Consider the following 24,878-nt stretch of genomic DNA (forward strand, 5'->3'; position numbering starts at 1 on the left):
ACAGAACATTTTTAAATGGTATGATAATTTGGGAATTCCATTTTTCTCCTTCCTTTTGTCAATGGTGTTTCGAGATGTTTATCAGCCACCTTGTTGGGCATTTTGCCTGTTGTGGCGTATTTGTATTCTTACTTTTTTTTCTCCAATTTTTTGCTTCTAGGCCTGATTGAAATAGATTTATTTTTATTCTTTGTTACATAAATTATTGTATAAACAATATTTTATCTGTATCATATTGTCACACTGTTACAATATATTTCCACTGTTATATTATTTACTCATAGAATTCGGGGGGGGGGAGCGTTTCTGTCATAACTTGTGATTTTCTTACTGTCACCTCTTTTTCCAGCAGGTGGCCAAGTTATGTTCCTGGAAAAAGAACTAATGGATGCTATTAAAAGACAGAGTTCACCTACATCAGCATTCACCTTCAGTCCTCCTCTCATGCCAGGTGATTCATCGAAAACAATGCACAAAGACACAGAACCATCTGGTGAGGTTTTCGTCATCTCTACCGAAGGTGGCAAACCTGTTGCAGTTCGAGTTCAGCCAAGTACAGATGAGGTAAATACACATAGAAATTCTTTCTAGTGCAAGAAATGGACGAAAAAACTATCGAAGATTTCTTGTTATCCATGTTATCCTTAAAAAAATATGTTATGTTCACAATTGCTTTCATTTTCTATCCTAAAATCTTCCCTCCACTCTATGTCAGTGTTAAGAAATTTGTTTATTTTTTTGCATTTGGCAGTACAGTCTGTAAGTAAAAGTATAGACACTATAGATTTTTAACTGTGCCATGGATACTGTTTCAAATTTAGATTTTTTTTCTTTTTTGCTTGTGATCAGAATGCAAAAACCTACTTTTTTAAACTTCGGTCTTTATCGAGGAGAATAAGTTTTGGATTTTTTTAAACTCAATTTTGAAAAATAGCTGTCTCAAAAGTTAGAAAATCTTCCTATTATATACAAATTTCGAAAATTGCAGCTATCTGACACATCAGAGAGGTTGATAGTATCAAAGTGGAAAGTTATTGGATTATTAATACAATTAAACGATCGACGTAGTTGAACCCAAAATTGCAAAATAACCAAACTTCATATAGTTCTGAAACGCCTATAGCCGTGGTTCTTTTGCAATTTTGGGTTCAACTACGTCGGTCGTTCAATTGTATTATCTAACCCAAAAGGTAATTCATTGCTATCGGATTGGTTTTCGTTTAAAAAAAAATTGCCAAAGTCTGCATGTTTTGTACGATGAAATCCTTCGATTACAGCATGGAACATTACAGCATTGGTATTGCTTTAAGCAAGTCCAAATTAAGTGTCGGATGTGTATTGACCCAACGTGTGCCAAAACCTGGTTATGGTAGGCAACAGTACAAGTTTGCGCCAAAAGAAAACCATTGGAATATTAGCTTACATGCAAAAAATTGCCTTGCTTGAAGTTATGAAAGATCTTGAAAATCTTAACAGATACAGATCAGAGAAGCTTGTATTTGATTCATAAAAGAGTGGTTAGGAAATCGCCTGTCACAAGGAAGTACCAAAGAAAGGTGGAGAAGAAGACTGGAATGGGCATGAAACCATGCTTTATGGTGACAAATAGCTTGGCATTATATTTAGTGGTGCAAAAAAAATGGAACTCATATGTTCCAGATGGATGTTTTCAGCAGACAGTGAGGTGGAGCTTCAATAATGGTATGGGCAGCATTTGCTTCTAATGGTCAAGTTTAAATTTGGTCTTCAAAACTCTGATGCTTAAAGGAGATCCTTGGGAACAATTTGCTATTGATTGGAGAAGATTTAGGAGGACCAAACTCGACATTTCAACATTATGACATGCCTATTTAAAGATCTGCTGCCACAAAAAAAGTTCTTTAATTGTGAAAGTGTGTTGGTTTTAGACTGGCCATTGATAATTCCTGACTTGAATCCTATTAGGAATGTATGAGCACACTTATGATAAATGTGTTTGCAAATGAAGTACAGTATTTTCGACTGTTGATGACTTAAATAGCTCTATCGAGGAAGCAAGGTAAAATTTTTATGTTGAAACCCTACACAATTTAATTAGATCCATGGAGGATAGGGTGTTTGAAGTTGTTAGAAAAAAAAAAAGAGAAGTCTATTTTTTTTTTTCAGATTTACAAACTATCAGATTTACAAAAACTACAGCTATGAAAATGCTGTAGTTTTTGTAAATCTGAATTTTCTCTAAACTTTTGAGAGGACCATTTTTTGCATTTTCGATATTATAAATATTGTATGTGTTCCTTCATAGAATTTTTTCCTTCTACAAATGTAGAAATGCTTCAGGTATTATCCATTAAAAGGTGCTAATTATACTCACCATATATTTCTTGTTATTTTAAGAAAAGTATGTTACCTAAACTTTTTAGATAGAATTTGTCTCACTACTATAAACCTACTTAAAATGAAAATGATTTTAAAGAGAAGCAAGTTTTCTAAGTTTAATATTATAATTAATATTATTGCTGGTATCAATGCTGAGTTATGAGGATAGTGCAGGGGTTCTCAAACTTTTTCACTCACAGTGCCCTTTACCTTAATCAAAGCTCATCTGCTGCTCTCCAGAGCAGTTTAACTAATAATCTCTTCGAAAACCTGTGTTGGGCCACCATTGCACGGTGCCCCTGACAAAAGTTGGTGCTGCACAGTTTGAGAATCCCTGGGATAGTGGATTTATGTACATTTTGAGTTATCATGGCTATTTATTATTTACCTACTAATTTACTCTTGCACTGGTTACATTAAATGGCTATTAATGTCTCTTCAAACTCATTCATCAGCTGTGTAAAAATTTCATTTTTTTCCCTTACCTCTTCATCTTTATTTGAGAATCACTCTTTCTAATAGTGATGTATCTTTTTTTATAGAATAAAGAAAATGCTGCCATGACCACTCCAAATGAATCTATACTTCCTACAAGATCACCCTTTTCAATGAAAGCTCCATTTACAAACCAGTCTATTTTCTCTCAACCAACTGCTCATCTTTTTATTCCTCCTGCAAGTGATAAACAAAGTATTACTCCTTCCGAAAAAACAAAGCAGTTATCTGACAAAGAAAAGATTTTTACCTCGTCTCAGGAATCAAATAAAAATGATGCTGCAAAGGGATTCACGGTTACATCGCCTATAATGCAAGCTTCTTCAAAAACTGGCTTTGCTCCAATGCCTGAATCAAAAAGTAGTGATACAACATTAGTGCAAGGTGTAACATCATCACCAGGCCCACAACCCTCAAATACAACCCTCAATACATCCCAATTCAGTGTTTTATCTTCACCACAAGAGACAGGTGATGCAACTTCATTTTTCTTCACCCAAAAAACAACACCCAATAGTTTCTTTGGCTCTCTGCCTTCAGTGTCTAGCACTTCTGCAACTACTACTTTTTTTAATCGACCCACGGACGGCATCCAAACATCAATTTTTGGTAAAACTGGTTTAGTCTTTACTGAAGCTTCTTTGGGCACAGCAATGACGACTGGTCGACCCATTGTGTCTTCCCAAAGTAACTTAACCAACCGAACAGACACATCTGTGAAGGAGCAAGTAGCAATGTCATCACCAATGCTCACTGCTCAAACTATTGCAGCAGAAGCAGTTAGCTCTGGAGCACAGCCATTGCCAAGTGCCCTGTGTTCTCTCTCAAAAGGTGCTATAGCTACCAGTGCAAGAAGTGTGGTGTCAAGTTCTTCAAACACTGAGGATTCTGTTACAAATAGTTCTTTCAGTCAATCGTCTATGAACATAGGTAACTTTGGACAGGGAGTGACCACTGCTGCTTCTAGTTTGTTTGGAAAACCATCTTCAGTAGCAGTTACACCCACTATTGCTAGCAATGCAACCACAACTACTTCGAGTCTTTTTGGGCAAACTGTATCTGCATCAACTGCTTTTGAAAAAGTTGACGGTTCAAAAGTCATTCCAGAAAAAAATAAACAAGACACACCGGACAGTAGTACACTTGCCCAAGTCAGTTCTACTCCATCCAGTCCATATGAGCAGGCTCAAACAACGCCTTCATCCAGTCCGTTTGTACAAGCTGTAACAACAACTGTTTCAAGCCAATTTGGACAAGCTGTAACAGCAACAACTGTTTCGAGCCAATTTGGACAAGCTGCCACCACAACAACAACAGTTTCTAGTCCTTTAGGACAAGTTGCTTCAACAACAGTGGCCAGTCCATTTGGGCAAGCTACCACAACAGCGTTTGGACAAGTTTCTTCAACAACTACAGTTTCAAGTTTGTTTGGACAATCTACAACTACAACAACTGCTGGTTCAAGTTTATTTGGTCAACAACCACAACAGACATCTGCTTTTGGTTTACCTGCTACAACTTCAGCTTCCAGTTCATTTGGTTCTCCAACTAGCGTCTTTGGACAAGCTGGATCTGCGGTGCCTGCTTTCGGTCAAACTACGACAACTGCTTCTAGCTCCGTATTCAGTCAATCTGGTTTTTTCGATTCTTCCAACACCCAGTCAGCATTTGGGCAGAAAGATCAAAATAGTTCATCACCTTTTGGAGGTGGGCAGAGTTCTCCAGCATTTGGATTCGGTCAGAATCAAAGTGGGTATGTTGAATCAATTTGACAATAATTTTATGTGTTTGTGAATGCTACTGTTTTTCACTTCATTATGTAATGAAAAAATTGTATACATTTCTCTTGTGTTTGTGTTTTATACTTGAGCTTTGTATCTGATGACCAGCAATAATTTTCCCTCTACATCTTACAATTATTTTTCATGACATCATCCATTCATGTGAATTATTTTTTTAATTATTCACAGAGGTTCATTTGGATTAACAAAAGCAGTTTTTGGGCAACCTCAGAGCACAACAAGGTCAGTGAAATTTATATTTTTTTAAATTTTCTTGTCCATATTCTCAGATTAAAAAAAAATCTTTTTATTTTCTTTCCTTTATCAACTTCTCCTGCATCATAATACAGTTGGACCCACTTATAACAGAGTCGAAAAAAATGACAAATTTGTTATTCGTGAATTTGTTCATTATATGCAAACTTCGTTACATCCATACTGTCTTGGAAAATGGTACAATTAAGCAAAATGAAACACAATTTACAAGCACATGCCTATTTTTCAATAATTTAAGTATTTTAAAAGTAGATTGTTATAAAAATTAATTCATTTAAAAACGATGAAATTTTACATAAGTAAATATGTAAACAAAAACATGTTACTCATTAACTAGTTTATTTTTCCTTTATATGATTTTGAATGTTTGTGTTACAAACTTATTTGCCTAATAAGCATGCCAAATGTGAAGTCTTTTCTTGTAGTAGGGTCCTGATCAGTGAAACATACAAACAGTATTTCCTTCTCACTTTTTTCGAACAATACAAGAGCTGCTTCCATATTGGTGTGAACTCCTCCTCTGAATCTCTTCTTACAGATATTCAAATCATCACATTGGATTCTTCTCTCTCTCAATTGGAATTTCTTTTCAATTCCTTTTTTCTCTTCAAAATCGTGAATCACAAACTTTGAGCAATCCTGGATCTCTTTCATACTTCACTTTTTGTCCATTTTTGGCTTTAAACCAACTGTATAACTTCAATTTTGAAAGCAATTGAAAGGCACTTTGCACTTAGGCATTCTTTAAATTTACTTGCATGGGATAACACTAACACAACCAATGTCCAAATCTAGCAAAAGAAAAGTGGCAAATATGGGCATCTGAAGTGTTTTAGACCTGTGGGTGCTTGAATCGAGTCTTACATGAGAAACTTTGATTTCTGAATCAGTTCTGAGGCTGCTCTGACACATGATAAAAAATAATGTGGGGGAAGCAGTCACAGCACTGGTGGCAAATGTAACAAAGGTGTTTTGGAGGTTATTGTCTTAAGAATAAAATAACCTTTCTCTTACTTCTAAGACTTTCTTCAAGTAAAATAGGACTCTATGGAATAGAATAAAAAAAGTAAGCTAAGAAGATTCTACAATAATTACCAAAAAACGCGCCAATAGAATGTCTTCCAGGAAAATAAAGAACATTTTAAGCTGTAACTAAGCATTATAGAAAGGGAAATTTTCAAATAAGATGATTTAGATAAGAATAAGAAGAAATTCTCAAAAAGTACCTATTGAAAATATGTCATAAGCATACTTTGCTGAAATCAGTGTTCGATAAAAGTAATCAAAATAACACAGATAAGCAATACAAAATTCATGGGGCATGGAAAAACTTTGTTATATGTGAAAATTAGTATTATATGTGTCCATTATAACCGGGTCGGACTGTATTTTCTGTTTTGTATGTTTGTACTGTTTACTGAACCAATATCTACATTTTTTAAACATTCTAGAATTTCTAATGACCATGCGTTGTGTATGTGTTCTTGCATGGCCCTAACGCAGTGCTTGATGAAAGAAAAAACCATTCAGGTGTCAGATACATTTTTTTAGCCAATCTTTTCTTTTTCAAAAAAAAGAAAGTTCAAAATTATTTTCATGTGAAATTTCTGGGACTTATGACCAATGTGTCTTCTCTAACTTTTTTTTTACCTGTACGCATCATAGAGGGAAGTGCTGCTTATGACCTCTTTCTATATTATTATTAAATACACTGATGTAAATTTCAAAAGTTTCACGTTGTGCTCTCAGATATCCATTCAGCAGTAATGAGGTCAGTTAGTGTCATAGAACTCCCTCTCTGTTCCCATGTATTTTTTGGGCATTCATGAATTCCATTGGTTGTTCTGGTTAACTTATTTCCATGTTGTTCAGATGTGTGGTTGCAGCATTCTCTGTCTAGGACAGAGCCAAATCTTGATTACTTCAAATCACACTTTTGTTTTTTATAAATAAATCTGTGTTGTATGATCACTATCATCTGATCTTTGGGGAGAAACTGTTAATAATATCAATGAGTATGCAGAAGCTACCTTCATTTTGGATTGAACCTACGGCACAGTCTTTTCTTTTGCCAAGAGCATCAGTAATTATGACCATGCAGCCATTCCTGACATCTGGTGATAAAATATTTATTTTATATGAAATTACTTTGTATTTTTGTTCAATGTTATCCTTTCTTTTAAACTGGGCATGACTCTGGTCTATCGCCATTAGCAATTTACTACTGAATGAATTGTGTGGGAAGTGTGTACATGTACATAAATCTAATGTTGTGCATGAAATTTTAATGCTACCATCTATTTTTCTATGAGTGAAATGTAACGATTGGATATTTGTAATGTTGTGGGGGGGGGGGCTGTTTCTTTCTGTGGCGAGACTTTTTAGTGGGAAGATTAGCTCACATTCATGCCTCAAAGTTGGGAAACACAGTAAACCAACTTCAAACCAACCTGGCTTCAAACTCTACCATGGCACAAACCCAGGTTCTTGTGATGTGGGTCTGTCGCTATGACCACACTACTGCATAGCAGCGCTTCAACGTTATCCGGTAACATATAATTCAGTTTATATTCAATTTATTATAATCAGCTTAGAAATGATTTATATTATTTATTATTATAGTCCATTTGGCCAATCACCTGATCAGTCTGGAGGATTTGGTTTGAGCAGTTTCTTCGGTGGTCTCGGAGGAAAACCAAGTGAGCAGAATGCGTCAAAAAATGTGTTTGGCAGTATTACTGCTTCTGGAGGCGGTACATCTTCCAGTATGTATTCTTTGGTCCAATTATATTTTTATTCATCTGTTGGTAGAACTTCAGAGTAGGGTACATATCTAATTTCAATGAAAATTTCTGTTCAAACTATAATCATTCTACTATTTTTTCATTCAAGATATATTTGGAAATCAGGGTGCAATGGCTTTCGGTACGAAGCCTGCTGCTACAGGCTTTGCTGGAGGAAATTTCTCTAACCCTGGAGGTTCAGTTGCTCATTCAGGATTCGGTGCTTTTCAACAAACTCCTCAGAAATCTGGTAATCAGTTTATTTGTTCTACTGTGTTCATGATGTCTTTTCATTCTATGCATGATTTATGTATATTATACAGACCTGCCAACTTTCCGGATTTATCCTGGTAATGCCAGATTTCGTAATGTTTTACAGGGCTTCCGGATTATGAATTTGTATTGCCAGGTTTCAATTATTGTCATTAACATGAAAAAAAATGAACACTTGGGAAAATTAACAGAACCATTAAGTTTGCAGTTTTCTGCTGCCACTCTGTTGTTTCTTTAGAAAGTGAATCTTCCCTCCTCATTTATATGGAGAGATTTTACACATCACCTGAATGGTATGCTCTACAAATTTATTTATTTTATAATACAATATTGTTTGGCCGAGGCCTACACAAGAGGATGCGGAATTATGATAGTCAAGCCACCCAAATCTATGAATGTATACAAACATGGTAGCCCATTCACATTAAAAGTGTTTTTTATATGTATTTTATTGTAATACAGCTGGTAGATAATTCAATAGGTAAATTACTATGCTGGCCATATTTCATAGTGAAAGTTACGGAAAGTCAGGATATGTATACTGGAAAATATGAAGCATCATTAGTTGTAGACAAAATTCCTAAATGCAGATGAGAGGGAAATGGGTTGCTTCTATAAATGTGTTAATTAGAATGATTCCATAAAAAAAAAATTATTAAAACAACGAAAATATCCAGTAAGTATCATTCAAGAAAGTATTGTGTTGAAAAAAGAACATTTCTTTAGATTAGTCGGATGAGAAATGATGACGTAAGATATAGGAATGTCCTGCAAGATAGGGTAACATGGTCAATATTACTTATGTTAATTCCCATTATGGCCATCAAAAAATTAAGCATACAAAAGTATGTTTAGCTGCTTTTTAAGTTAATTGCAGGATTTTTATAAAGTTACAAGATTTTCTTTTTTACTTTCTGAAGGTTGACAGGTCTGATTATAGTTGTTGTTTTTTTGCATATATTATTTTCAATTATCTGTATCAATGTTTGCTTTTCTACCATCGTCAAAGATTTCATACTTTTGCCATTTCAAGTAGATTTTTTTCCCTATCCGACCAAGTGTAGATTTTAGCTTATTTTAGATTCCGTCTGAAAACCATTTCATAAAAATTATGTATTTTTAGGGTTTGGTGGTGCACCATCATTTGGTAGTAGCCCTACTTTTGGAGGTTCGCCAGCATTTGGTAGCCCACCAACATTTGGATCAAGTCCTGTGCAACCTACAAATGTTGTCGGTTCGACTTCACCTTTTGGATCTGCTCAAGCAACCTTTTCAAAGTAATTATTACCTCTTTAGTCATGTTTGTTTGTTTGTTATGTTTTGTTTTGTTTTTTGGGAGGGGTGTTTCAAGTAATTACATAACAATCAGCTGTGGTATCAGTTATATGCATTATTTGATCATCATAATCACACAGAGCGCAAAATCATTGTTATGCTCATATTGCATGAAGTTACAGGGCTGTACTGGTTCACTTTGCTATCCAAATCCAGTGGCTCATGAGTCAAGTCTGTAAGCCAAGATTTTAAGGTAGAATCAAAATTGTGAACCATAATATTTGAAGCATTAAGTGAGCCAACTGGGTTACCTGTCCAGTCTTGCCCTGTATGGTCATAATTATAATAGTGAACACACACAAAAATACAATAGAGACTCTCTAATCTGACACATATTAGAACAGGGTGTGCCAGATTACTGGAAGTTAGCTGGGAAAGCCCATTTCAATAATATAAACTTTTGCAAACAGATATGCAGTGGCATGTTTTCTTTTCTGTATTTAAAGAAAACCTGCTGGAAAACGCTGGATTACTGAATGGGCTGGATTAGCATATGGGCAGAGTATACTATATTTATGTGACTTCAAGGGACATTTGTCCTACCAGAAGGCCTAAAAGAGTGATATCTTATGCATCAGATGGGCAAAAAATAAAGAGTAAAACCTGTTTTTTATGGAACCTGTATCTATATTAAGCATAAATCTGTCTTCAACAGGAAAAAGTAGTGGTCCTGTGATTTCAATGCCAAAATACACATTAAAATACCTGTATTAAACTGAACCTGTGTAACACAAAAACGGAAAAGAAAATTGTACCCTTTAACAGAAAATTTCACAAATGCTGTGAGTGTTTGGTGACCAATAGACCAAAGAATGATACAAAATATTAAAGTGCTCTACCGAAATGTTTTACTCAATTTGTGCTTGCTAACATAAGTTCTACATCATCCACCCCTTAGATTAGCAAAAACTGTTTCTGTACTTGATGGCTTTGATAAGCCATACATAGTCAAGTAGTTGTTTTCTTAAATTGTAACAAAATTTTTTGGGAAAGGGGATTTTCCATGGGCAAAATCAGAATAAGGGTTGAATTTCCAAATGTTATGTAAGGCTTACAAAATTGTATGCAAGCTGTGTGCATTCCATTATTGCAAGGCTAGAATTAATTAGATGGGCAGCTGCCCTACCAGCAAAATTTAGGGATGGCAAATTTTAGGTGGGAACAAAAACAGTTATAAAATGATCAAATTTTACAGTGGTAAGAGGGTGGCAAAATCATGTTGTTCTTTCCCTCACAAAATTCTTAGTTACGGAACTGATGTTGAAGATTACATAAACATAGGTGATAATGTACAAATTGAACCTGACATGAGAGATATTGACACCCTAATTGAATTTTTGAAGAAGTTAAAAAGAACGTAAATGCTGTTATTTTAGAAGAAAAACAGTGTAGGTCGAAATTTTATACAGATACTGTCAAAACCCAAATACAGTATTTAGTAATTATAGACTGTTGATTTATTTATTTTATCTATTTTTAATTAGTTATTTTATCTTCAATTAATTTATTTTTATTTCAATCACACAAGAGATCATCACATAATTTTACACATCATATCAATTGAACCTTTTTTAAGCAGGAACTGGTGTTCAACAGAAAATAATCTCGGCCCCTTGCACTTCCATTGAAGACATTTTACTGTATATCTTTTTTTTTATTACTGTGAACATAGGCTACTTTGGTCCACTATTTTAAATTTACAAATTCACTTTCCAATAAACCTAATATCACAGTCCAACCTGGATAATTCAAAGCTCAAGATAATAGTGGAAAGGTTTGAATTATCCAGTTCATCAATATAGGATAACTATACACTCACAAAAAAAATCTCAATACTTATAATGTATTGAATGTATTTACTTTGACTGCATGAAACGTAAATGATCACAATAAATATATTTCTTTGTAAATATTTCATTGTAATTTTTTTTCCTGGATGCACTTAAACACTAAAAAATCTTCAAATTGATTTAAAGAACGAAAGATGCAATTTTCGAGCTTCAATAGCCTGACTTTTTCTAACATATCTGTAGCTTCCACAAGTAATAGTCATTTTAGTTTTTTTCATGAGAAGATCCAATATATATATATGTGTGTGTGTGTTAAAAAATATTTTTCCCGTCTTCCAGATAACTTTGAAATAATATGAATAAATATTTTTAAAAAATAAAAATTATGAGGTATTTTATAGTGTGAGGGACAAAGGACTATATTTTTGGCGGTGTTCCACAGTGAGAAAAGGTGAAATGTTCTTCAACCAATCATTTTGGACATCGCACACATGCTTTTATTTACATCAGGACCCAAGTTAGAATGAACAGAGATTACATGGATACATAGTTAGCATGAAAGTAACGTTAAAGAGACACAGATTTTTCGAACATATTTTACCAGACGTGACTTGGATTTCAGCACTCCATCTTTTAAATGTTCTGTCTGCATAGAGGTTACCACACACACACACATTTTGTATATCCTGAGAAGTGACTTTTGCACCTGCTCTTGGCAGCTGTTAATGAAGTCACTTAAGAGCTGGTAAAACTTCAGCTCTGCCCATGCAAAAACAAAAGCTAGTGTATGGAAACTAGTACAGAAAACAATGTTTCTTAAATATTGCTCAATAGCCACAACAAAAAGATTAGATTTTATTGATTGTAATTTTTTCAATGTTGGCTACATGTTAAATTCTGGAAAAGATCAGTAAACCACAGAATGAAGATAGGGATGACCAAAATTTACCCAGAAGTTCTGAGAAAACAGACATTTTGCAAATGGCACATCTAAATCAGACTTCAAATTATCCAAAACATGAAGGGAAAATATAAAATTAAGCTTATAAAATTACGGCCAAAAACCCTTTAAAAAGAAAAAAATTAAGCTAGTGGTATTAAAATGATTAGTAAACTCTAATGGAATGCTTAAAATTTGAATTAGCCAAGTTGGTCTGCATTATTCCAGTTCCAGTATTCTTTTTTATATTGATAGGCCATCTTATATGATGTGTATGTAAATACAAAAGGGAGGGGGTAACATTAGTCAAAATACAAAAGGGTATTAGTCATTAAAATAGCAATATTTATGTTTTGTGTTTGTTTTTTATTTTTTATTTTAAGACATCTTTTAACAGGCTTAATTATTAGGAACCAATAAACACATATTTTATCACTTGACCAGCACATGCTAGTTCTTCCTCGGCACTGAAAATCCTAAGATCACTTAGTTTGCTATAAAATGCATTTTTAAGTTTGTTTTTAATGGTTCTCCAAGGCATTTTAAAGTTATCTGCTGCTTGCCTTTGGTTTATTTCAATAGATCTAACTGCATCTAAACAGTTTTGTGTGTGAAGGTGGTCATATTGCTGTAGTCTTCGTAACTTTGACTTTCAGGCTAAAGCTTGAATTTATATACCATCTATCCAGTCTGGAAACAAACACTTCAAACAGAATAGACATTTAAAAAGTAAACACAATTATCCAATGCATAGTTATGTTTTAAGTGTACTTACAAACAAAATAACCAAGGGTTTCAAAATATGACCTGCTTTGGCTGATCAAAATGTTCGCCAAAGTGTGGCATATTGCTGAAGTTACCAGAGCTTAAATGTTCAATTAATGTTTTCAGAAAAAATGGGTGATTTAAATGAAATTTTTTAACTATAATGCAGTTGAAAGCATGAAATTGTGTCTCTAATTATGCACCTACCTAACTTGACACAGCTGGATTACAACCCTCTACTGCTGAAAGTTTTGAGAGATGAAAAAACCATGTGCAATCACAACATACAAAACCCCTACTGTTGCTTCCTAGCCAGCCATTTGTGAACTAGCTTAGTGCTGCTGCTTATCAAAAATTAGTACCAAAATTTTTTTTCTACGGTATGTTTTATTATTTTGGGCCAAAGTAGTCCACTCATATTGTATTAGTATTTTTTGTTTATCTGTGCACATGCCAATTGAACAAGGTATAGTATAACATTAGATTTTATATTTACATGAACACATAATGAAAAGGAAGTTGAATGATTAATTTATGATAGGCAATTGATATGGTTTTACATATTTGGCGGAATTTTTTTTTTTCATAGCTTTGCTAATAACAGTTTCCCGTCATTTGGAGCCTTGGCTTCCCAGCAGCCAAGCTTCGGACAGCAGCAGCCACAGCAAACTGAGCAGCCATTGTTCGGAGGTGGTGGTTCTTTATTTGGTGGTAGCAGTCCGCCATCTTTTGGAGGTATAATAAAATATACTTTGTTTTTTCACCTCAGTTTATCATGAAGTCATGCCTAACTGTACACCAATACTTTGACTTAGTGTTATGTTAATTTCAATCAATATATGTTTTTAATTCTTTTTTTTTAGTTCAGCAACCACAACAGCAACAACAACAACAGCCAACTGGTTTTGGGAGCCCTAGGTATTTGATATTATTATTTCTTTTCTTTTTCTTTGATACCTCTAATAGGTTTAAAAAGAACATTCATACTTCTTTCACTCAAGTTAACTCTTTAATCATCATTGACATGCCTAGATATTTTATGTTGATTTGTCAATGAAACAATCTTTCCTATGCTCTTTACCTTGTACCTGCTGAAAATTGGAAGAAAGATTACTTATATATAATAAAAGAGAGATGTCATATATATTTTATGGGGGGGGGGGGTTAATGATTCATGCTATGGTGCTTAAAAGGGTTGAACTCACTATATAAATGACAATCAATGCATCTGAAGATGACAGAACACAGCATTGGTATGGTTCTTTGGACCTGAAATTATCAGAAAATTGTTACAGCTTGAACTCACAAAATTTTCGGGTGATGCCTTAGATGACGATGATGACATTCATACTAGTGAAAGAAATTGCATAAAAAATCAGCTGGAAAAAATGAGGTTTGCTCAAAAATGTATCGGACCATAATTTTTCGTGCTTAAACTAATGAAGCTAGGGAGAAATGGTTTTGGTGTACATATGTAGGAGATTCTAGTGTGTGCCTGATTGAATTTTTTCCTGCATGTAGAAGCTGGCAGTCACTGCAGGGATGTAAGAGCTGTTCCAAAATGGTTCTCTTTGTGGGTTCTCTTTTCAAGGTGTGGCAAAGTGCGGAATCGCGCATTTGAATCAATTCTGGTTTGTGGTATGGATAATTTTGAAAGTGCAGGCAGGTTTTGTGATTCTGACAGCTGGCGTTGATCCAGAGGAGTGTGATCATCTCTCCCAAGAACCTATTAATATGGGGAAAACTGGTCTGGCTTGTAAAATACAGGGCAATTGATTGAACCTACACAAAATAGATCACCCCACTTGACACATTATCCTGAATCCACACATGTTTGATAGTTTGTGCCAATCAGAATGTGAAAATGATTGCTTCTGAAAATCTGCTTGCAGTGTACACACAATATACTGAGTTATTTCCTGTGTGCAGGTAAATGGTGCTCTGGGTGTCAGAATTGAAAAATCTCACATGATGGTTTCAGCTCTCATAAGCAGCATTCCCTCTAATTTTTTTTTTACCTGCTTCGATAGTTTTTGTATGTTCGTGGTTTAGAAAATGATGCAGTCTGTAAAGAAATTGGCTCATTCATGTGCATTCTATTTAGACAGCCTTTTTTTTTTCTGGCGCAGATCTCTGATTGGCATGATGATCTGTCAGGTACTAGTGTGCACTCCACATGGAACAAAGTGCACGATCACTCACACCTCTTTCCGTTTGACCTTGTTCTAGGTTGGACGTTGTTTTTCTGCTCGGATTTGAGCCACTTTTGTTACGCATTTTACTGCTTCGCAATGCAACTGGGCTTGTGGACCCAGTTAATACAGATCAATACTGTGTTTAGTAGTTTTTCCATGTGCAGGACGCATTTTCAGTGGGCTTGCCTTGTCATTAGTGCTGTGGAAGGATAATTCTCTGATACAACAAAAACATTATCAGGGTCTAGGGTTTCCACCAGATGACCATATATACAACCCGCAAGGGCATATGCAGGGATGGATTGCATTGACTGTTCAGGAATTATTTGAGAGCCTCAGCTTTCTCTTAAAGTTGCTTGGGCGGGGTCATACATGGCCTGAGCTCCTACTTTCCAGTGCCTATAGTGTTGAATTTGAATGAATTTTTAAATTTTTGGAAATTCAAAAATTTTTTTTAATTGTGCTATATGTTGGGGGGGGGGGGGAGATTACTTTTCTTTCAGTGTGCATGTGTATGTTTTATGTTTTGAAAAAAAAAGTCAAACAATTGATATTGTCATTTCAGTATTGCATGCTTTAGCAGTGGCAAGTACTTCAGAAAAATTTTAAATGGACTTTAATTTGTGGAAGAAATTTATTTAAAATTATCTGTTCTAACCATTTTTGGCAAAATTTTCAGCATTTTAGGGAAACATTACCCCTTATATTGCAGATAGTCTGTTTTTACTCCTGCTGCATTTTCAAAATTTCTGCTCCAAAGATGAAAGCTTGGTGCTCCAAAATGGATGAGTGGCACTTGCATCCCTGTAGTCACTGGCAGACCATCGATGAATGAAGAAGTGTGAGTGAGTGAGGCTGTTGTATTTTTTTTAAATGGCAGGAAAAACTTTAAGCTATGCTACTGCATTAAATTTGTGTGAAGCTTGAGGATTCGCAAGTTGAAACAATCCGCAAGATTTGAAAGTCAATTCCGGAGACAAAAAAATAGGCACCACACAGATGGAGTACAATGCAACTGTTCAAAGATGACCCCACATCAGTGGAGAGTGGAACACGTTCTGGTAGGCTCTCAGCATCCAGAAATGGGATTGTTATTCATCAAATGATGACTCTGGTGATAGAGGCTTTTTGAATCAAGATCAGAGATCTTGCGGACGAAAGGGAGCATTAGCATTAGATTCAGTCACTCTATTTTGACTGATGATTTAGGCTTCAGGAGAATTGCAACGAAGTTTGCATCAAAGCTGCTAACAATTGAGCAGAATCCTACTCGTTTGGTGATTGCATAGGACATGCTAAAGTATGCACCACACAGCACAACCATCCCCTATGAGTATTACCAAGAGTTTCGGCATCACAATTGGCAGCTCTATCACAATTATGTAGCATTGTTAAATTTTTTCTGCAATTATGTCAAAACTGAAAATGTGACATTGCTTATGTACATTTCCTCACTCATCAGTAGTCTGCCGGAGATTGGCAGTTTCTACAGGCAGGGAAACTTCAGGAATGTGCACCAAGATCAGGGTTAAAGCGAGATAAAATGTGTCTCTACCAAAAACGCGAAGATAGGAAAGAAAGCTTTAGCAAAATGCTATAATGCTAATGATTGATAGATCGATGTCTACTCATACGCCTTGCCTCCTGCACACATTTTTGCGAAAGCGGCTACTTCTTTTGCATTCTAAGATTTTCTTTCACATTTTGCAAAAAATGTGACCTTAGCTTAAATTCTGACCAAGATCACCCACACATATGTGCACTAAATCACGCTTCATTGGATTACACACAAAAAAGTATGGTCTAATACTGTTCGAACAACCCTTATAATTTGTTGGATGTAGAAATGCTCTTGCCAACATAAAAAGTGAGATCAAGACAGATTTTAATCATTAAATCAGTGTTTTTGTTATTGTAAAATCAATTTCATGTTTTTATATCTCGTTATGTTCAGTATTTTCATTTTATGGAGGGATCTGTCCAGACTTTTTGCAGGTTTCTACTTTTGTGAAAGTTTTTATTATTTTTTTTGAAAAGGGTCATTAATTTTGTAAAAAATAATTTTTGGAAAAGCAAAATATGATCTACTTAATTTTTGTATTTTGTGAAGGGTTTGTTTTTCACACCCAGAATTTTTTTAAGGATCTGGAAAGCGGACACAAATTTGTAGCTGCACAAAAAAAGGGGTAGCAGAGACCCCTGATATAATGTTTGTTCTGGTTATTATCAAAGCATTGAAAATATTCACATAATCTGCCTATGAAAGAGGGAATATAAATTTTGTAGGATCTCGATTATCCAAGAGAATGTGGAGTAGACTTTACGTGGCTAACGAAAAAATTGGATAATGCACAACTTACAGAGTTTTTGTATTAACTGAAATTAGAAAGTAGTATAAATTGGGAAAATTAAGTGTCAAAAATGTTATTTGTAATTACTGTATATTGCAATAAAGAAATCATATGGACATAATATAAAGTTTCATAAAATATTGCAACATTTCTAAGATTACCTGCAGTACTTTGAAAAAAAGAGTATTACTGTCAGTACTCCTGAATGATTCAGGAAAACACCATAGTGCTTGGGGAACTAATTTAAGATTTGTCCGTTCAAGAATGTTCTAAATTTATTTTTATATTCAACATCCTAGTGAAGAAAATAAATTTCTGTCCCTCTGTGTCTAAGACAGCCGTCTGTTTCAACGATTTCTTTCAAAGGGTGATATCTGGTCTGAACTCAGAGCTCTTTCACATGCTGCAGCATTCTGTAATTGAGTTCATTGCAATGTTAGGCATTGACCATGTGTGTTTTGCTACTCCTATTTTTTTATAATTAATTTATGGAAAGTTCCTTGGATAATCAAAACGGGAATAATATTTACTGTAATACACACTTGATAGAAAAACGAATGAAATGCTATGTTGCATTTTTTCAGGATTCGTGGTCCTTGAAGAAGCAAAGTTTATTTTCACCTCTTTTAAAAGGGCGCGGTAGCCCAGGTCGATAAGATGCTCGCCTAAAGTACCAAAGGATGTTTAGAGGTGTCGCGAGTTCGATACCCGGTTCGTCCTTGTCAGAAAACTTTCCTGACAGGGGTACGACAAAAAACGGCGACTTCACCGCAGCAAAAAATTGCTACTGCAGGGAGTCCCCCATCGAGGGGTTAGCGTACCAACCTCTCGGTGAGTATAAAAAACAAGCCTGCCGTTCGGAACCGGCAATAAGTTGTAGGTCCCGGTCTAATTAGCCCTCGTGTGAAGAAAATGACCGTGGTGCGACAAAAATGATCAATGATCAACCTCTTTTAAAAGTCCTTGAAAAATCATTGCATTCCTTGGAAAAAAATAATCATGTTCAAGTGCTTAATTTTTTTTTTTTTTTTTTTTGTGAATTTCCATCTACTTTTGTTTCTTCCCCCCCCCCCCCCCCCAACTAAATTGCCTCTAAACCATGTTCCACTCGTTCAAAAATGAATAGAGCAATAACAATGAGTTTCGAGACGATGTTCAAAACAGGACTTGATCAGGCATACCTGAGGTATTTCTGTACTTAAGAAGATGTTGCCTAAAATCAAGCAGCAAAACACTGTTCTCAAAATATTGAAAACTATTTGAATTTTATATATATATATATATATATATGTACATACAAAAATAAAATGAATGTCAGCTGCATATATGTAGGCTTACCATATTTACTCTATAAAACTACTGGAAAATCACCATTTGTCATCAAAAAATGATGGTGAAGGTAAGAAAAATTGTCAGTTTTTATTAAAATTGCCAGAAAATCACAGAAGGCAGAAAATGCAGCACCCTTGCATTGTATCTGTAGCTTTAATTCTGTGGAAAAGAACATTAACGTAAAATATAGGGTTGGGGAAAATATCTTTAATTCTTAATTTCAGTAAAGAATAAAAATTCAAATCGGCTTTGTTGTAAATACGGAAAATAAGATGTTTTTGTGAGAGTCGGGATGACCAAATTTTATATGAAAATAGGTAACATCCCAGAAAATACCGGTCATATGATCACCCTACTTATACAGGGTGTCCTGTAAGTGCTAATGCAGCCTTTATCTCATCAACAGTCCATAGTAGAGGTATGATTCCAATTTTGAAAATACTGGAAAGCTATTCAAAAATTACCCTGTACCTGTTTTGAGAGTAAAAATACAGTATGTCACAAAATAAAAAATATTAATTTTTATATACACCCCATGCTCCAACTTCCAATTAGGAAATTGTTTCCCTTTTGATCCCAAAAAAAAAAAATCTGTTTCTATGTGCAATATTCACTAAGGTATTCAAATTCAAACATCTGAGCAAAGTTATGAAAAAACAGCTAAAACTTACCGACAATGTTGCTTTCCCTCATTCACGCTGTCCTTTCCCAACTTTTCTTCGATTTGTGAATTTGAATATCACTCGAATATTGCACTGACAAACTTGGAATTTACTTTTTTATTTATTTATTTATTTTTTTTGGTGGCCTCAAAAAAGACATGACAACAACTTTCTAATTTGAAGTTATAGGAAAAGATGACCACATACCAATTTTTAGATTTTTTATTTTGTGACATACTGTACTTTCAAAACTGTTAAAGGATAACTTTTGAATGCCTTTTGAGCAGCATTTTTTGAATTAGACTCGTACCTCTACGACCGATGGTTGATGAGGCATTACCGAAGGTATTTCAGTATTGTTTGATACAAAATGATTTCTACTTAAATGTCATTTGTATACTAAACTATATAATGTTTTTTTTTGTTTTTTAACCAAGACCTGTTGAACATTGTGTTGTCTTCAAGTTGAAATGCAAACTATAATTCTTTTTCTTTTTTTTAATTCTATGGATTGTATTTCAAAGTCGAAATTAAAAATGTGAGTAAAGGTTGAATATAAACTTTAAAAATTGAACTAATTTCATTTTTTGAGAAAAATTTATTTTTTATTAACCACGATATTATTGTCCTTGAATATTTAAATTTTGTCTGGAAAAGTGCTTGAATAGTTCTTGAATTGTTTTTACACTTTTAAAGCATATGAACCGTGTGTGAATATCGGTAATGTTTGGTTTTTCTTTTTTCACTTTCAGCAATACAGGTGGTTCATCAGCATTCACTCAGTGGCGAAATTGAGAAGATATTTTTATCTATATCGAAGTTTGATGGTGTAAAATATATTAGGGACTCTGATTCACACAGATGAATTTTTTCATAATATGTGATGTTATTTTATCAATAAAAAATAAATAAATTTCGGTGTGATTTGAGATTTTCCTAGAGCTTAATTTGCGCTTATTTTATGTTTGAGATGTTTCATGAAGTGAGTCTGGAAGGAACTTGAATTTTACAGTTGATTCTAAAATAAAATTATGAAAAATGATCCACAAAAAAAGAAAAAAAAATTGCCTGTTATACCGGAACCTCTTGTCAGATAGTAGTGTGCCATTTTGATGAAAATGTAGGATCTGGAAATTTTGCCTGCCCTGAATGTATGAATGTCCAAGTGAGGTGAGTAACCAATTCAGTGAGTGAGTGACCGTTCATGTGATTAACTATATGAGTGAGTGACTATGAGCGAGTTAACTACCTGCTTCTTGCTCACCTACTCACTTGGATAATACTCACACACATTTGATCATTCATGATCATTCACTTGCTGTAGTTGCTCACCTGTGTGGTCACTCAGTTTCCGGGGGGGGGGGGGGGGAAGAATGTTAAAATCAATTTCTTTACCTACCGAGCCTGAGGCAACCACTGATAGATGGCACCTTCATTTCCCACCCAACTCTAATGGTTTGAAATTACTGAATGTGATATGACCAGAGTTGGTGTGCAGTAAAGTAGTATGATTAAGCATGTAAAGTGACTATGAGTGCATCATTGTATGAATGACCATTTACTTGGCCTTGCATTCTCCCTCTCTCTCATACAGTCACTTACACATTCACTTGGTCACTCATACAGTCATTTAGTTGATTGGAAGTAAATGTGCTCACACAGTCAGGGCAGGCAAAATGTCGTATGAAATGCAGGACGTAATAGAAATTTCTGTAAACTGTTGAAAATTCTCTGATAGAAACTCTACTACTGGTTAAGTGTTGGAAGTTTGCAACACTTTTTTGAATTTTAAAAAGAAGCAAAAAAATTCAGTTTTAACATCAGATATCTCATCAGATATTTGGCAAAATTTCTAGGTTGTTTCTCTCTGCATGAAGCAGGCAGACTTTCAACATAGTAGGGTGACCATGCGTCCCGTATTTTCCGGGACGGTCCCGGTTTTCTTTCTTTTTCTAGCCGTCCCGACTTTTTGGCAAAATTGTCCCGGTTTTTCCCCTTTACGTGACGCCTACTTGGATTTTTATTCTTCATTGAAGTCAAAGATCGAAATTATTTTTCAGCTCATAAATTATATTATGACAATTACAACTATAAATAAGAACATTAATTTCCAACATTTGTCTTGTTGAACGTTTTATTTCGTGGAATTCATTTTAATCCACTGAATTTGCAGTAACGCTTCTTTTCCCGCCATTGCGATTTTTTTGTAATTTCAGCAATATTTGGCAACTCTGTGCATTTTCAGCGTCATTCTTGGCGATAATTGGCGATGTCCCGTATTTGGAATCCTAATTTCTCTCGAGAAAATATGGTCAGCCTATGGTATAGTTGCATAACATGAAAATGGCAAGCACTCCATTTTCACTTCCAAATATAGAATATGTGATAACGGTATTTTCCCTTACGAGCTTGAGGCGACCACCGACAGATGGCGCCTCAAAACCAACTCATTGACGGCAGTAAATTGCGTATAGGGATATGGCTGGTGTGTTGAAGTAAATTGGAATGACCAACTATTGGTGGTGCGGCTGGACTCTCCGCGATGTGTGTAAGAGTGCCTTATGATTACAAGATGTAATTTTCTAGAAAAAGTATATGGCTTACAAGTCAGAACTACTGCCAGTCCTCCGTCTGAGTTTCCTCTAGCTTCGACCGGTATGCAGGCTAGTTATCACAAGGGCCTATGAACCAAAAGTCGGCTCTACAGTTATGTACCTTTTCGAGAATGCAATCTACTTCATTGGTTTGAAAACGTGTCGCTGGTGACTTAATTGAAGTGAGAATGTGCCGCGGGCCACTCAAGCGATCAGTAAATCAGCCTTAGGTTACTTAAGTGATCTGGAGTAACTCCCATGGTTACTTGAGTGATCTCTGTAAATGTGCCATGGTTCACTTGAGTGATGTCACAGATCCCCTTAATTGAAGGGAGAATGTGCCACGGCCACTTAAGTGATCTGTAAATGTGCCCACAGGGTCGCCTTGAGTGATGAGTCTATGTGCTCGAGGTCACTTAAATGATCAGTAAGTCAACCCCAGGTGACTTGAGTGATTTGGAAATGTGCCACGGACCCTCATATTGTTGAATACCCCTGTTTATATTGAAGCAAGAATGTGTCATGGCCACTTAAGTTATCTGTAAATGTGCCACGATCCACTTAATTGAAGAAAGAATGTGCCCGAGGTCACTTAAGTTATCTGTAAATGTGCCACGTGGGTAACAAGTAATTTGGGAAAAAATATGCCGCTTAGTTCATTTTTACTAAGTTCGCTTTGAGGTCGCGGGCCACATCAGACGACTGTGAGAGCCGCATTTGGCCTATGGGCCATGGGTTAAGTATATATGCTGAGTGGATGTTCGCATGCATTCGCATGAATATCATTTTAGTATTTGAAGGTAGTTTATATCACTGTTACATTTGGCAGCCATACAGCAAGTCGGAGAAACCCGGTATTCCATATTTACCCGACTATATTCTATAATCCTCATACTTCATATATAACCTCGCTGTTTTGGAATTTACATACTTAAGTTTTAGAAAGCGGTTTAAGCGGAGAATTAGCATTCTGCTGAATGCTCTATCCACATACCCGATTTTTCTATTTCTATAAATTTAGAAATTTAATGAGACAAAAAAAAAAGCTCTTTCCTTATAACCAGTTAATCCTCTTATCCGGAATTTACTGAACAAAAGTTTGTAAATTGGATCTACTTTAAAATTAACACAACACGGTGACGTTTCTAGGTTATAAAATGGAGAACATGAGCTCAAAGCGCAATATTCAGGAAATTTCTCAACTAAAAAATGTCTTTTATTCTTCAGCGTGAAAAAAAAAAAACTTACATTTTTTTACGAGTAAACCCTTTGTAATTTAAGACATTTTGTTTTTACCGCAATACCTCCCATGAACATATCAATGTTTAGTTTACTTTTGTTCATTTTGTGCATTCCCCAAGGTGTAATTTCGAGAAGAAAAAAGAAACTTGTACATAATGACTTAACAAAAAACGGGACAAAAGTCCACAATTCCATCGACTTTTCCTTCAGAATTCCTTTAAAGAATTCTTTTTTTTTTTGGAATAATTTTGTAAAAGCTACTTTTACGAACAATGAGGAAAATGGAGAGAGATTCGAAACTCCATCTGAACGAACAATGGTAATGATAATCGATATTTCAAAGGCTGTCGTGAGAAACAAAACATAAATTGGCAACGTGTGTTATTTACGGCGCCTCGGAAATAATGCGGATTGATCTCGAACAACAATAAAAAATAATAATAATAAATAAATAAAAGTATATAAAATGCTCTTCAAGCTGTTAAGATATATTACAGTTGAGGCAGAAAAATATATAACACATGAAATTCCATTATTCTCCTTAATTTTCTTTTCTTTTTTGTGGAAACTGTTATTTAATGTCTTTACGGACAAAAGTTGCGGCTTATAAAGCACAAAAAAAATTAAGGATGAAGCAAAATGAAAACCGATTTTATTCCTTTGTTTTTTCATCAGTTGATGTAGAAATAATGGGATGTGTTTGTTTATCGTTTTTGTCCAATTTATCTGGGAATTGATGAGGCTTTCATGGCCGTCGTCAGTTGAAAGAGTGTCTTTCCAGTAGGTATACCGTCGCGTCGGTACGAAATGATTTTCCTTCTCGGCGTATATCCAACTTAACACATCCAATGCGGAAACAGATCTCAGTCCAACCTCGGCTGACTGGAATTAGAAAATTTGTGCTTCGGCTTCAGAAAGTTTCCGAGTGTGGAATCCTTTGTCAAATTTTCAAAACGTGGGCCGGAAAAGAAATGGTGTTTAAGGCCGCTTCTCACTATGACTGGGTCCTGACACAGGGTCAGATAATTAAGGTAAAAGATAACAAAAGGTTGGACGTAAACCGCTAAATGCTATCGGCAACCACAACCGGCGTCACTTTTTCCTGTACTTTTGCGGAAATTTCAAAGGAAGACGCTTGGTGAGGGAAGGAAACCTCTCGTCCAGTCATTATTTTATTGCCTTTGTATTGAAAGACATAAATTATTGCTTTCCCGAGGCACGAGGAGAATGACTGGACCCAGTCACAGTGAGTAGGGGGCCTTTAGGCTGAACACATAATAAGGCTTTAAATTGGTATTATTAGCATAGGCGGGAGGGTAGAAGTGGAAAACACGTTGCCTGGTCTGACGCGTCTCGGTTCCAATTGCTTCGAGCTGATGGACGTGTACGGGTATGGAGACAACCTCATGAATCCATGGACCCTACATGTCAACACGGGACTGTTCAAGCTGGTGGAGGCTCTGTGATGGTATGGGGCGTGTGCAGTTGGCGTGATATGGGACCCCTGATACGTCTAGATACGACTCTGACAGGTGACAGGTACGTAAGCATCCTGTCTGATCACCTGCACCCATTCATGTCCATTGTGCATTCCGACGGACTTGGACAATTTCAGCAGGACAATGCGACACCCCACACGTCCAGAATTGCTACAAAGTGGCTCCAGGAACACTCCTCTGACTTTAGACACTTCCGCTGGCCACCAA

At 35.4% G+C, this 24,878-nt stretch overlaps 1 protein-coding gene across 1 annotated transcript in view; it reads left to right on the plus strand.

Annotated features, from left to right (window-relative positions):
• Nup214 (nuclear pore complex protein Nup214) overlaps positions 1 to 20,260 on the plus strand; it is an 82,883-nt gene extending 62,623 nt beyond the window's left edge. Inside the window, exons 25-33 of the mRNA XM_089244839.1 lie at positions 350 to 564; positions 2,901 to 4,606; positions 4,824 to 4,877; positions 7,533 to 7,675; positions 7,803 to 7,943; positions 9,090 to 9,243; positions 13,386 to 13,531; positions 13,660 to 13,714; positions 20,089 to 20,260. Of these exons, the coding sequence (XP_089100965.1) occupies positions 350 to 564; positions 2,901 to 4,606; positions 4,824 to 4,877; positions 7,533 to 7,675; positions 7,803 to 7,943; positions 9,090 to 9,243; positions 13,386 to 13,531; positions 13,660 to 13,714; positions 20,089 to 20,131 (2,657 nt within the window). The 3' untranslated portion in view covers positions 20,132 to 20,260. The remainder of the gene's footprint in view (positions 1 to 349; positions 565 to 2,900; positions 4,607 to 4,823; positions 4,878 to 7,532; positions 7,676 to 7,802; positions 7,944 to 9,089; positions 9,244 to 13,385; positions 13,532 to 13,659; positions 13,715 to 20,088) is intronic.
• Positions 20,261 to 24,878: the final 4,618 nt, after the last annotated feature.

This window comes from Pholcus phalangioides, unplaced genomic scaffold (genome assembly GCF_987345545.1).
Source record: "Pholcus phalangioides strain wild (caught in Gottingen) unplaced genomic scaffold, Ppha-v1.0 ptg000015l_1, whole genome shotgun sequence".
Classification (NCBI taxonomy): Eukaryota; Metazoa; Arthropoda; class Arachnida; order Araneae; family Pholcidae; genus Pholcus; species Pholcus phalangioides.